The 14,477-nt window shown below is 52.7% G+C and overlaps 3 protein-coding genes across 3 annotated transcripts; 1 reads left to right on the forward strand and 2 right to left on the reverse strand.

The window, feature by feature from the left end:
- Window positions 1–598: 598 nt before the first annotated feature.
- Window positions 599–5,624, forward strand: AKAW2_70541S (putative eukaryotic translation initiation factor subunit eIF-4F; the record flags this gene model as incomplete). Its single annotated transcript, XM_041683135.1, has 6 exons — window positions 599–1,279; window positions 1,527–1,958; window positions 2,148–4,850; window positions 4,912–4,995; window positions 5,052–5,428; window positions 5,480–5,624. The coding sequence occupies 6 exons, from the start codon at window positions 599–601 to the stop codon at window positions 5,622–5,624; spliced, it is 4,422 nt and encodes a 1,473-aa protein (XP_041547425.1).
- Window positions 5,625–7,489: 1,865 nt separating this feature from the next.
- Window positions 7,490–8,862, reverse strand: AKAW2_70542A (uncharacterized protein; the record flags this gene model as incomplete). The annotated part of the gene is made up of 2 exons (XM_041683136.1): window positions 7,490–8,549; window positions 8,609–8,862. 2 exons carry the CDS (start codon window positions 8,860–8,862, stop codon window positions 7,490–7,492), a joined length of 1,314 nt encoding a protein of 437 aa, XP_041547426.1.
- Window positions 8,863–11,043: 2,181 nt separating this feature from the next.
- AKAW2_70543A (uncharacterized protein) lies at window positions 11,044–11,889 on the reverse strand (the record flags this gene model as incomplete). Its single annotated transcript, XM_041683137.1, has 1 exon — window positions 11,044–11,889. The coding sequence occupies one exon, from the start codon at window positions 11,887–11,889 to the stop codon at window positions 11,044–11,046; it is 846 nt and encodes a 281-aa protein (XP_041547427.1).
- Between the last annotated feature and the right edge of the window lie 2,588 nt (window positions 11,890–14,477).

Here is a 14,477-nt window from a genome sequence, read left to right on the forward strand (position 1 = left end):
CGAACGGTAATTTTTTTAAAAAAAAAAAGTGAGAAGGGAAAGAAAAGCACCACCAGAGAAGAAAAAAAAATAAAAAAAGAAAAAAAACCACCACCACCACCACCAACTTTTACCGGTCAAACACCAAAAGGAAAAAATAGGGAACCGAAATCTTTTCCCTCCAAACTTCTCGCCTTTTTTCCTCCCCCCTCTTTTTTTCCCTCTTCTCCCTTTTTCCTCTTTTTCTTTCCCCAGACCCATCGTCGTTGACCACGACGTGATATCTTTCTTGTTCTGTGGTCTTCACTTCTTCCTTCCCCCCTCCCCTCCCCATCTCGTTCGTCTTTTCGCAGACGACCCAATCACCCCTCTCTTCGATTCCTTTCCCGTTTCGTGTGGGAATAATCTTTGGATGTGCGGTTCTAGAGCGTGTTCCTCTTGACTGCGGTAACACACACCCTTGACATCACCCTTGCTCCCCCTCCGAAAAGCCTCACGCCTTTCTAACGCACTCGTCTTCTTGTCAAAAACAGCCTTTCCGTCCTCTCTTACACCCTCTCCTCCCCCATCTTAAACTCAACTATCAGCGCTTGAACCTTCTTCGCGTATCACCTGTCTAATGAGCTCGATCCCTCCCAAGTCAGGCCTTCAACCTCAAGGACAGAGCACCTCGACTCAGGCCGCCTCCTCCGCACACACTTCCTCTCCTTCAGTGGGTGGGAAATCTTCGCCTCAGGCGCCGGTTCCTACGCCCTCGTCTACCTCGACGACGGCTCCTCGTTCCTACGCCAACGCCACCAAGAAGTCCGCGACGGACTCGACCGCCGCTCCCGTCACCGTGGGCGGCCAGTCGCAACATGGGAAGTCGACTACAGCATCTCCTGTGAGCGGCAAACCCATGCAGCAATCCCAAACCCCCGGCGTCACCATCGTCAATGGCGCCCCGGCCCCGGCCTCCCAGGGCGACCACACTAGAAAGCCTTCCGTGACTATCACTTCCGCTGGCACCTCGGGATACATCCCCAACGGTGGCCAAACCGGTCGTCCGAACAGTCTGCAGTTTGGCTTCGCCGCCAACCAGCAGTCATCTCCCAACATGGGCAATCCCGCTGTCCTGGCTAACCAGCCTCAGTCCGGTCTCGGTGTTACTCCGCCCATGAACCCTCGCGTGACTTCTCCCCAGACTTCGCCTTCTCCCATCCCGCAGCCCGCCTCGAGCGGTGGCCGGCCACCGCCGTCGTCGTATCAGTCTCAGGGCAACGTCCCGAACTTTGGCAGCTTCGGTGACTCTGGTGACAACGTAAGTGGCGATCTTCTTGTCTATCCTTTCTACGAGCCCATTTATCTCTCCCTTTTGGTTTCCACCATCTTTTCCACATCGAAGAAAATAAATCCTTCGTCGAGTGGAAGAAAAGAAGATCAGATCGGGTGGAATTCCCTAGCTAGGAATGGGGCAAATCTTGCGGATCACATCTCTTTTGCTTGGCATTCCGACTGCATACCTACCCTGTGAAATGCTGTGACTAACAATTATGCGCTAGCAACAGATGCGCCCGGCTCCTCAGGCACCCCTTGGTCCTGGCGCTCAGTCGACCCATCTGCGTCGCGAATCCTCCCAGTCGACCCACAGCGACATGAGCAACCACATGGGCGGCGGTCCCGGCGGTCGCGGCGGCTACCACCACCAGGGCGGTCGTGGACGTGGATTCTCGCAGTCGAGCTACCAGGGACAGATCCCCTACTCGCCTAACGCCAGCTTCCGTTCGACCCCCAATCAACCCCGTGGTGGTCCCAACATGGCCCCTCAGTTCCCTAACCAGCCGCGCCCGATGCCCTTCCCCAACTCTCCTCACCAGGCGAGTCGCAGTCCCGCGCTGGCCAATGCGCACCCGGCCACTCCTCAGATGAACCAGGTCCCGATGGCCCATCCCCAGATGGCGCCTCAGCCCTACTATGGCCAACCCATGCCCCCTCAACCTGTGAGACCCCATCCCTTGCAAAAGCCTGCACGCCGTGGTGGCGCCCTGAACCGCAAGAAAGGAACATCCCGTGCCCCGGTCCCCCCACGTTCTTCTGCTACCCATAGCCCCCACATAACTTTGCCTCCGAATCTGGCGCCAGAAAGCGGCCATTTTGAACGCTATCTAACCATGATAAAATCAAAGCAGGGATATCCCACCTTCGACCCGAACTACGGCTTCTACCCTGGTTACAACGTGAGCGGTGTGCCATACATGCCCCCGTCGCCGCAGCCTCGCCCGGGCATTCCTTACAACCCTCAGGCCCCGTACATGCAGAACCAGTACCCGGTGCAGCCCGTCGCACAGGCCACAGCTCTGTCTCGTAGCCCGTCCCATTCGAACGATCGGCCCGGCTCGAGCTTGGGTCAAGGTCAGCCCCCGGCTGGCGCTCCTGGCCCCGCTCATGCCCACAATGCCAGCCGTTCCTCCAACAGCCCCGCCCCTCAAAAGTCCTCTTTCGTCATCCCCACGGCCAAGAAGAATGCCGTTGTCATCAAGGATCCTGGCAGTGGCGCCGTGAAGACCTTCGAGAAGGCCCCGGCCTCTCCGGCCCGTGTCACTCCTTCGCCTGTCAAGATTGCCACCCCGACCTCGACTCCTCCCCCGCGTACCGGCAGCAGTGCCGACCACACTCGCACCGATTCCAAGTCCACTAAGACGGATGAGGAAAAGAAGAAGGAGCTGAGAGACGCGGTGCACCAGAAGATCGAGCAGGACAGAATCGAGAAGGAGGAGGCTGAGCGTCGCAAGGCGGAAGAAGAAGCGGCCCAGAAGAAGAAGGAGGAAGAGGAAGAGGCCTCGCGCAAGAAGGCCGAAGAGGATGCGGCTCAAAAGAAGAAGGAAGAGGAGGAAGCTGCACAGAAGAAGGCTGCGGATGAAGAAGCGGCTCGCAAGGGTCTTGAGGATCTGAGCTTGAAGGACAAGCCCGCCGAGACCAAGGCTGAGGAGCCTTCCAAGCCTGCCCCTGCCCCTGCCCCTGCTGACGATGACGATATCGACTACGATGCCATCGAACGCGAGATGGCCGAGATTGAGGCTAAGGAGCGTGCTGCTGAAGAGGCCTACTACGCCAAGAAGAAGGCTGAGAAGGAAGAGAAGGAGCGCAAGGAGAAGGAGGAGCTCGAGGCTTACGAGGCCAACATGAAGAACGCTGAGCGTGAAGCCGAGGCCCTGGAAGAGGCTCGTGCTAAGAAGCGGGAAGAGGAGTCCAAGGACAAGGATCTCTTTGCTTCTCTCAAGAAGGGTGGTTTCCCGGCTACCGAGGCCAGCACTCCTGGAGACAGCGGTGCCGCTACTCCCGCTTCTGACATGTCAATGGGACCTCCCGCGAAGCCCGCCAGTGCCAACAAGCGCGAGAAGCCGGCTGCCCTTAAGCTGGAGACCACCAAGGCCGTTGAGCCTCCTCAGCCTAGTGCAGCCATGAAGGCTCTGCACTCTGCTCGGTTCGTCGATGATCTCAGCAAGATTACTTATCCTGATTCTATCGCCTCCCCGAACCCTGCGCTGAACGCAAGTGCCCCTGCCGATCGCAAGTTCCACTACAACAAGGAGTTCTTGCTGCAGTTCCAGAGTGTCTTCAAGGAGAAGCCTTCCATTGACTGGGATGCGCGCGTGCGTGAGACCGTCGGTGATAGTGATTCCTCTCGCCCTCAGTCCGCCCGGACGCCCATGATGGGTGGCCGCAATTCTTCGCGCCCTGGTGCCGCCCCCTTCCAGATGGGCAACTTCGGCCAGGCCCCCAGCCGCTCCAACTTGCCTCCTGGTACCACTTCTGCCGAGCGCTTCGCTATGTCGAACGCCGCACGCACTTCTTCCATGGGCAACCCCTTCGGCAACTTCGGACGTCCCGGTCTCGGCATTGGTGCTCCTGGTCTCAGCCGCACCAACTCTGCGAGCGCCATGCACCCCGGTATGCCCTCGTCTCCTCGTGTTGGCTCCAGCAACCGCTCCGGTACGCGGACTGGCAGCAAGCGTGATAAGCAGAACGCCAAGAAGGAGGAGGAAATGGCCAAGTCCATGCCTCTTACTGCTGGAATGGAAGTCAAGGCTCTGCAGGTGTCTTCTACTGGTTGGAAGCCTCGCAGCATTGGCCAAGCCCCTGCTGCTGCTGCTGGGCCTACTCCTGCCGGCGCCGCTTACATGCCTCCGGATATGGTGCAGCGCAAGGTCAAGGCTGCTCTGAACAAGATGACTCCCGAGAACTTCGACCGTATTTCCGGCCAACTCTTGGAAATCGTCTCTCAGTCCAAGGACGAGACCGATGGACGTACCCTGCGCCAGGTCATCCAGCTTACCTTCGAGAAGGCTACCGACGAGGCTCACTGGGCTTCTATCTATGCGAAGTTCTGTAAGCGCATGCTTGAGAGTATGAGTGCTGAGATCAAGGATGAGAACATCCATGACAAGAATGGCAACGTTGTCGCTGGTGGTAGCTTGTTCCGCAAGTACCTCCTCAACCGTTGTCAGGAGGAGTTCGAGCGTGGTTGGAAGGTCAACCTGCCCCCTAAGCCGGAGGGTGAGACCGAGGAGGCCGCCATGATGTCTGACGAATACTACAAGGCTGCCGCCGCTAAGCGTCGTGGTCTGGGTCTCGTCAAGTTCATTGGTGAGCTGTACAAGTTGGGTATGTTGACGGAGCGTATCATGCACGAGTGTGTGAAGAAGCTTGTCGACTACGAAGGTATGCCCGATGAGGCCGAGGTTGAGAGTTTGACCAGTCTGCTGCGCACCATTGGTGCCAGTCTCGATGCCTCTGAGAAGGGCCACGCCTTCATGAACGCCTACTTCCACCGTATCGGTCTGATGATCCAGACTCCTGGCCTGCCCAGCCGTCTGCGCTTCATGCTGATGGTAAGTTCCCCGTTACCGCTGACATACTGGCTGGCGACACATCTGCTAACACTCGCATTAGGATATCGTGGATCTGCGTTCCGCTCGCTGGCAGTCCAAGGATGCTGACAAGGGTCCCAAGACGATCCAACAGATCCGTGAAGAGGTACGTATTTGGTCTTCCATATGTGTAGGTTGTTCCCTTACTGACTATTCTACCAGGCTGCTCGTGCCCAACAGGAAGCCGAGATGGAGCGTCTTCGCCAACAGGCCAACCGTGGTAGCCGCCCCGGCTTGGGTCGTGGCGATGCCCGCAGTTACAGCGGATATGGTAACCAGGCTCCCCCGCAAGACTTCGCGTCTAGCAAGGTCGGCAGTGACGATCTCCGCCGCCTTCGCACCTCTCGTCAAACCAACCAGCCGATGTCTTTCGGCCCCTCCAGCATGCTGGGCTCCCGCAGCAACAGCGGACGGAAGAATCTGGGCCCTGGTGGCAACTTGGTTCGTGGCAGTGATGACAGTGCTGCTAGCAGCCGCACGGGCACTCCTACCGGCAAGAAGGAAGACAAGGAGGCCGCGTCCTCGATCAATGCCTTCAGGTTCGTGAGCCCAGAAGTTGTTATTTCATGATGATGCTAATATATTTCTAGTGCTTTGGCAAGCTTGGAAGACCGTGACAACATGGCCACTTCCCCTCCCTCCAACCCTACCTCCCCTCTGCTGACCAAGTCGCAACCCGCGGTCGAGCGCCGGCCTTCCAAGACCCCGTCCAAGGACGGTGAGGAGGCCTCATAGATTCTGTCGCAATGATAATGAAAAATGATTCCGTTCTTCTGGAAAATTCCTCACTTCTTTTTTGACACCTAGTCACGACCATGTCCGTCATGTGATTTGAAATGAACATTCCTCCCTAATCTTCTCGTCCATGATTTCGGCGAAAACCAAAAAGATCGGTCGCTCATATTATTCCCGTGGAAATAGAGGGGACTTCCGACATTCTCTTGTACAATTCTGTTGCTACGACCCATAACGGAGGTGGGGGTTTCTTGAATCTAGCGAGATAGGTTTGGTTCGCAGGAGTGTCCATGGTGACCTTTGCTATGCCCTTGCTTTTGACCATCCTCTTTTTCCATTATTGCTATCATATCATGTATTGCTCTATGTGTCCTTTTTCTTGCTTTCTTTTTTCCTTGCATTTTCAATACCCGGAGAGCTTTGACGGTTTCTCCTCTCCGAAACGACGCTGCAGTTTCTCGATTAAAAAGAAGCAGAGAACCAGCGTCGACCACCGGGGCGGGACTTGCAGGCTAGCCACGACGTTTTTACTTATGTCATGCGAGAGACAAGTTTTAGTAGTCACGTTGTTTTTTATTTTTTGCCTCTTTCTTTCTTTCACTTCTGCATTTGATGCATCTACACTGGGTTTCGGTGTGTTGCTGGCGATAGCTTGCAGTGTCCCTGCAGTTGCTCTTCTTCCTTTTCTTTCTACTTTCTTAGACAAAATCTCGTTAGAAAAGTTTCTTCTTATTTTTTTTTCTTCATTATTCTTCCATTCTTGGTCCTTATTCCATTATTCTTCCTCTCAATATCCTTCTTCCCAACTACTTAACTTATTTTCTTGTCGACATCCGGATCTTCGGCATACTTAAGGCCCCCTCCCCCCATCTCTTCATTGTTCTAATATAATAACATCTTGCTTTGATAACTTAGATGAGAGCCAAGTAGTTGTAGTGGTGTTTTTTGTGATAGTATTCATCGCTCGCGATGGCCTACTCTTCAATTACTCTCATTCCCATCACCAACCCCTACATTCGTTTCACTTTACCTGTCATTGTAGGTAGATTCATATCAATAACCACGAAGGAGGAGAGAGGAATGTGTAGTTAGTATCTTGTACTTGTTCCCCCCACCTCTTATAGTAAACATAACGATGTATGTCTCTGGGCTTTATCGATGGTGCATGTTTATAGTTTTTAATGCATGTGTGTGTGTGTGTGTGTGTGTGTATGTCTTCGAGGTAAAGGACTATGAGTGAGTGAGTGAGTGGTAATCTATTTCTCCAGTTGATATGCTTAGTTTAATTTTGATTTGGTTTGAAGAGGAGATGGAGATAGGGAAGGGTTATGGTTGAGTGAGATACTAGTATTGTTTTTGTAGTAGGAATGAACAACATATATTGATAGTTGAAGCTCTTGGAACGATGCATGCATGGACGTAGCTCATATAGGTAGTTTACATTGTTGATTATGATCAGGTATTTTTGATCTATGTGTGTATATGTAGGTTATGTATGTGTGTGTGTGCACTGGCGTGCTTGCGCTCTATTGACTCGACAACTCGCTAAGTGAACAAAATGAAATATGTATGTGAGTTGAAAGATCATTCGGGGTCCATCATAGTGTCGCCCCTAGCAGCATCCACGCTGCTTGAAGCAGGTTGCTTTCTTGGATATGCCCTTTGTTAAGTGAGCATCGGCCCATCATGCTGTGATAGAACCAAGAAGTATTCTCAGGTGGCAGCTGTCGGACAGTCTCACGTGCAAGGAAGGGCTCAATTGCCTGTTATCTTCAGACATGTGATCTCTGAGTGTGTGTTGGTTGATGGGCGCAACGACCCAAAATGATTGTTACCAGGTTGGTGTTCGGTATGGCTCTTCTCGCTCAATCGGTTTGCTTTTCTGTGCCGCCTGGAGGAGAGTCTTCGGTTACGATAAGTGGGACATTCATGCTGGACGTGAATGCGCCTGCATCGACCTCAGACAATCCTGGGACCTCCTGCGTCTCAGACGCCTGTTTTGGCGACAAAGTCCCGTCGCTGTGATTCTCCACGTGCGATACGGTAGGCTCATCATCTGACCCGGTGTCGATCTCGGAGTTCTCCACGCTCCCGCCAAGAGGGCTTCGGGAAGCAGCATCAGGTGAGCCCAGGGGCGAGGGAGACTCGTCATGACTGACGCTGCTTCGCTCCGACGTGGAGAGCGAGCTCCGTGAGTGAGTGTAAGTTGAAGGCAGACCGAGAGCAGCAGCCACAGCAGCCTCCTCGTCAGGCAGCTTTGACACACTGCTGTCTCTGCTGGAGCTTCTATCGAAGATGTGGCTTCCTCGTCGCTCACTCATTTCCAGTATATTATTGTAGTTGCGCCGGGAGGGATCTGCGAGACGCTTCTTTTTCTTCTTCTCCCTCTTGGTGGTAGGTCGCACCACAATAACAGGAATCGGCGATTGCTGTAAGCAGTACTTCGAGACGGAGCCTGGCAGCAATCCTTGCATGCCACCTAGATTACGGCCCCTCGTGCCCACAATGAGGATAGCGGGTTCGTAGATCCTGATCATGCGTTGTATAATGTCCTGGACCTTGCCGACAGCCAACTCCAGAACCAAGCTGATCGCTTTCTCATTCTGGGTGTTCTTCTGGATCACTTGTTCGAACAACTTCTCTGCTTCCTTCCGGTATTTTCCCGCCTCGACTGCAGCGTCACTCGCAATACTGGAGTCCTTTTCCACCGCACGGAGACAGACGATCTCGTCGCCATCATCCACCAGCTCATCGATGAGCCACTCGAGCGCGAAGTCAGAATAATCGTTCTGATCTGTGCCGCAGAGAAATGTCCGACTGCGCCGCGTACTCTGGTACCCTTTGTGTTTGTAGTTCAGTGTCAAGGAGAAATCTGCCGCGTCGGGATTATCAAAGGTATCGAAGGAGACGCCCCGTTCGTAGGTCCTAAGCAGCCACCGTATTAGCGATAATTACAACCAGGACCAGTACGTATCAGCACTTACTTGGGCGGAGGAGGGGATGGACCGCGGCTAACAGCAGCAGTAGCAGGTCTAGCCTCCCTCTCCGTAGGCACCTGTGAAGGCGAACGCCGGCGATCCGAGACACTTGCCGAGCGACTGGGAGGCAGGGATTCGGAACCGCCGATATTGAATGAAATGGATTTCCTCCTAGAGTCTCCACGTGAAGCTCGCGTGGTAGAAGCGGTTCTGGGACGGCCAGGGAGTGGCTCGTTGCCGTCCAGTGAAGGAAATGACATGACCAAGGAAATGCGCCCGGGTGGGTTTGGGAGTGAGGGGGTGGAAGAGGGGTTGTGGTGGTGGTGGTGGTACTTCTTATCGGAGATTATGTTGTATGATGATGTAGCCTGGTTGCAAAGAATACAGGCTGACAAGCGGAGAATAACAAAGTTAAAGTTAAGAATTGCTCAGCCACCGTGAAGCTCCAGACGTTCTGCCAGTGGTACGATGCGCAAGACGCAGACCATGGTTTGGCGGTACAAAGTATCGGGGCTTATCAGGATGGAGCTCCCCGGGCAGATTATGCTTGGATGGTGAGCTCGAACGGGAGGACTGGCGAGGGAGGATCGGGTGGATGCAGGTAGAAGGATAGATGGATGGATGATAGCTGCTCAGTCAGTGAGAGGATGGAAGCAAGCAGGATGGAGAATGGAGAAGTGGGATGGTCACTCGGAGCGGAAGCCGGAAGAGGAATGAGAAGCAGCACAAAAGCCGGAAAGGAGAGGAGATCCTCCAAGCGGGGCAGGGCGGTGAGAGGGGGGGTTTACTCAATGATGTTATAACGACTGACTAGTTAGTTACTTTGTTACTTGGACAGTATGGCAGTATGACAGTATGCTGGTTTTGACTAATGCATCCACGGGACAGAGTCATTGGCGCACAAGAGGACAAGCATCTGGCAAGTTAGTAAGTAGTATTTGCTATCAGACAACACCACCAGCTACTAAACTACCCCTCTCTTTTACTCCTCTCCTCCTCCCTCCGACAAAACAATCTGTACACAACCCTCCTGAATGGTTAATTAAATATCGCGACACCAAGGAAATCACTACTATCACGAAGAAAAAAAATCCAATAATACCATGCAAATATCTGCCCAACTACAACACTGTATCCCCCCTCGCAACGCGAATTAAACTAACCATTTGCCCCATCATGAGGGAAATAAATTCTCCTATCTAGAGTAATAGTCTGATTCTGAATGACCCACATCAACGGCGACTCTAATTTTCTTTTTTTTTTTTCTTTTTTATTTTTTCTCAGGGTCTAGTCTAGTTCAGCCATGAGGGGAAAGAAATTTTTCGGAGAGAACGGCAAAGACCCTACCAGAAAGTTCACATGATCGGAGAAGCCCCAGACAATTCTCTTGTGATGTGAATTACATCCGTCACCCGAAACTTCCGGGCAAGGGACGGACGGGATAAAGAGTACAAAGTAGACTTTTTCTAAGGAACACCACGGAAACCTTCCCTCACCAAGCAAGTACGGAGTACAAGTAAGTAAATGAAAGTTGTGGTCAGGATCGGCAGTGATGATCCGCCGGGCGGGATCGATCGCCCATGTGATGCATCACGGGGCGGTGTGCTCAATGACTAGTAGACAAGTCGGGGTCTGGATGGAGATAGATACATAGCAGAAGGGAGCAAAAAAAAAGGTGTAGCTGAGGAGTGGATTGGATGGACGGGCGATCGGCACTGCCATCCCGGTTCTGGCCCAGCGGAGTTGAGACGGCGATGTGTCGGACTTGCACAATCACAGTCGTCGCCCAATGTCTTCTTCACTTCAGGCGAGAGGCCTAACCTTGACTGACTAGTCGCGGTTCCAAGAAAGTGGAGACCAGGTACGGACTAAACAACCATCTATCAATCGGCTATTGGCGGCCATGTGGGCTGGTCTTTAATCTACGGTGAAGATCAAATCTCATCGGGAAGGTGTTGTTGATGATGAGCATATCTCTCTATCTACTTTATCTATTGGTATTATTATGGAGTATTACGGGGGGTTTGGTTGGTCTTTCTTTGTAATCTGATATTCATTCATCATGGGGTTTCATCTAATATTTGCCTCCGAAGAGGACAAGCAAAAAACTAATGTTCTCGACCGTCTATCCCAGCGGCCTAACTGTGGGGACCATATCGATCCAAGAAAGGAAAAATCAAAGAGTAGAGAATCACTGCCCAAGCGCTCGGGCATGCAAAAAAAGTAGATGGATGCGATCTCGAACAATGCAAAACAGTAGTCTCCAAAACAGAATGCCCAACCAAAGAATTCCTTTTATCATGTCGCAGAATAAAACGCCGGACCCGCTATGATAGTGGCGACTCGCCCAAAACAAAATCAACCGTTCCAGAACAATTCATCAATAGATGAGGGGTATCACGTATGGTACATTGACGTGGTCGTCAATTGGCAGGGCACAATCAGTACGCCTCGATAATCGTGCTGCGTGCCTGGCCAGGGACGTAATACCCATTGTCGAGATCCGTAGGGGAGAGGGGGATCTCTGTGGTTTGAGGTTCCTTCTCGTTGAATGTTTCAAGTGTCGGTTGGGGAGGCGACGGGGGCATGGTGTCGTCTTCTGATTCCCCATCCGAGTCCGACAGTAAGTCGGGAGGGGTTTGTCGGGAGGGTGAGCGGGTCAAGGTCAATTCCTCCAAATCTTCCGCGTCATCGTATTCAAAGTCCGAGTCCGAGTCGGAATCGTAATCCTCCTCCACTTCCTTTTCGGTGATGATGGCGACAGGTGACGGGGCCCGCCGACGCACGGGGGTATAGATGTGAGATTCATCTTCATATTCATCTTCATCATAGTCGGAGTCGGAGTCGCTGACATCGGAGTCGGCGTCGGAGAGGTCTTCGGGATCCCAGTCCTCCTCGGGGTCTTCGACCACGGTTTCTGCCCATTGGATGTGTCGGGATTCTGAACCTTGCGAAGAGGTCTTGGTCACTCCGCTGACGGTTTGGTTGAACCAACGTTCTTGTTCTCTTTCGGCATCGGCCAATTCCAGCATGAGGGAATCCAGAAGGTTGGCATGGCCAACGAGGAGGCGGAGGTCATGGTCTGCCCGCGAAGCTTCCCGGGTGAGCTTCTTGCGGGCGGTGTGGGCGAGGTAGTATGTTTGAGTGATGCTCATTTTCTTTTGTTGGCGTCTCCGCACGAGAGAGGTGAAGTAGGAACTAGGAGTGATGGTGGAAGCAGAGGTCGAAAGGGGGGAGGGAGAGGGAGAAGAAGTAGAAGTAGAAGTAGAAGAAGAGCGAGAGGCCATGGTGCCAAAGAAAGTGTCCGGGAGGACCGTGTTGATGTGCTTATGAGCTCAATGCCAAAAGGTGACTCGTTCGCTCTGCGCGGTGACTCAGGCAGCCTTCCCTTTTCCGGCGGCCGCTCAGGCTGGGGGCCAATCAGCGGGTGGAGAGATCGCGGGGCGGTGAGTCAAGGTTGACTGCAGGCGGATCAATAAATCACGACGCCTTATCTTGGGGCGCGACTACGCTTTGATCCGCTTTTTTTCGTTTCCGGCGTCAAAAATGGGAAATGGGAAAATAGATAGTTTCTCTGCACTATGTCGGCGCAAAAAATGGATGGGCGCGACCAGACCAGCGATGCGTCGTCCGTTCCTGGCTCCTTCAGGCGTCTCCACTGGTTGTCTGTTCAACAACAGGCAGGATGAGGCAGCAGTAGTGGCGGGGAAAGCGGATGTGTTGGAGGTATGTGGTTTGAGTAATGTCCTGTGTGCGTATGTAGGATGGTGCACAGCAGTACTAGAGTCGGTCTGAGGTGGTCACCCTAAAGTGATGGGGAGTGTATGTAGTATGTATGTGGAGGAAGGAAATAGGTACTGTGTATGTACTTGAGTAAACCTGTGTAGGGGAAAGAAAAAAATGATCAACCGGGAGACAGGGACCAATTTAATATGATATATCCACTTTCTAGGCTGATAATTTTTTCTTGCTGATTTCTGTTTTTCGTTACTCAGTGTTTTCTCCGTTTTTCTAATCCTATCTCCATTATTAACCTTAGTTTATTTTTTTTACCTTTTTTCTCACGCACCGGGGTTTAGAAGGGATATGGAATCGGACCTTCGGAGGCAGAAACCATCGATGCCCATCCGTGGATCGGAAGGAGGGTGCCGGATCCACCAGGGCCGATTTCCCTCGCTCGAAAAGGCAACTGTTAGTTCACCGCCCCTCGCTAGACCCAATCATCACTCCTAAAAATGAGTCACGGCCAGGCTCCGCCCGCTAACTCCGTGTGGACGATCACCGCTCAGCCCAGCCCAGCAAAGAAAAATAAAATTATTTGGGATGAAAAATAGAAAAAACCCTGGACGGGGCGTCGGATGACCAATCTTTCCGCGCCGTTATTTCCGGCTGACGGGAGCTTCTAAGCCTAGAAAATTCCAGCAGATGCCCAGTCATCGCTCCGTCTCATGCCAGACTTCCCGATTACTAACTGTGCTCCCTTTCTCCCATCATCCGTGAAGGTTGCTATTTCCACGGGACCAAAGGGGCCAGCTGGTTCTGAATGAGCCGCCTAGGGTCAATGCGCCAGCTCGTCATACCTACTCACTATGTAGTCTGTAGTAATGACACTTCTGTCCGCTTTGAAATCAGCATCCCCGATTCATAAGCTCGCGGTGCAGAACCAGGAGTCCCCTAACTTCAAGGCCAGCCTCACTACTGCAATAGGTCTAGTCGACGACACCAGTCACATCCCCACTCTCGGGGACAACGACGTTCCTGAGCGAGATGTATACCAAGTGACCAACCGTGGAAGTAGACGCGTATTCCGGTCGCGCAGAATACTAATCAGCATTCACCATGCACTCTGATTGTGACCCGAGGGATAACTAGAAAGTTTACGGCGTCGAGCATATGCGTTTGGCAGGCAAGAGCATTGACCCAAGTGCGTGCACTGCACTAGCTAATGCTAATACATTGGGGAAAGGGATTGATTGACCTGTGCACGGAAGCAGTAATCCGGGCGGTGGTCAATAATTCGCGAGCGCCGAGGCGCGTGTACCTTGGGAGGTTAACTAGCCAAGCGAATACGACGACGGGTACGGAGTTATGCCTACTTCCTTCCTTTCCTATCTTACCTACTTACATTTGCCTGCTTTTGCTCACTCCCTTGATACCTCCGAATTCGCTGAATGGATTGGATATCGCGTACTGTATGGAGTACGCGTGCATAATCTCGCTTCCTTTCTTTCTGTCTGGCAGCCTTTGCAAAGCCCACGTAAGCCAGCCAGGACTCGGCGATGAAGTTCCCACAGGCTGCCACATTTCACGCCTCTAATTGATCAGTGCCTACAAGGTACAAGTACCAACTTTGTATCTGCCTGCTAAGCCGACTAGTAGAAGTCCGGGGAAGTCTGCCTGCCCATCACAATATGATAGGCGTGTGCGCTTTGTCTGCCTGTGCGGAGAGCCGCACGTCCAAGCCAGGCTTGGCCAAGTAACCCTGATCACGTAGGGAGGATCAAGGGCACCACCGCAAAAATTGGGTAGCTAACTTACCAAGTTGGGCTATTTGTGTTGATTCCATCTGTGAGGGTTGACCGCTAGCGACAAACGTGTCCTGCTCTTGGCGACGCCCTGCTTGCCTGCCTGCCTCCGCCTCCGCAGTACTTGATGATCACCCCCTGGCTGGCTGAGTACGTATTAGAGATGGCTGTGTTTCGCGGAGTTGTCCAGCTAGTTGGGAAAGTATGGGGGCGGAAATCGTACGTAATCGTGTTGAGGGGGCTGGATTATCATGAAGATAATCAACGTGCTGGTTTTGGTTTGCTATCAGTTAATCTGTCGTCTATCTGAAACCTTACATCTATCTACTAGTATCTACACAGCCTCGATG

Source organism: Aspergillus luchuensis, chromosome 7 (assembly GCF_016861625.1).
Source record: "Aspergillus luchuensis IFO 4308 DNA, chromosome 7, nearly complete sequence".
In the NCBI taxonomy this organism is placed as follows: Eukaryota; Fungi; Ascomycota; class Eurotiomycetes; order Eurotiales; family Aspergillaceae; genus Aspergillus; species Aspergillus luchuensis.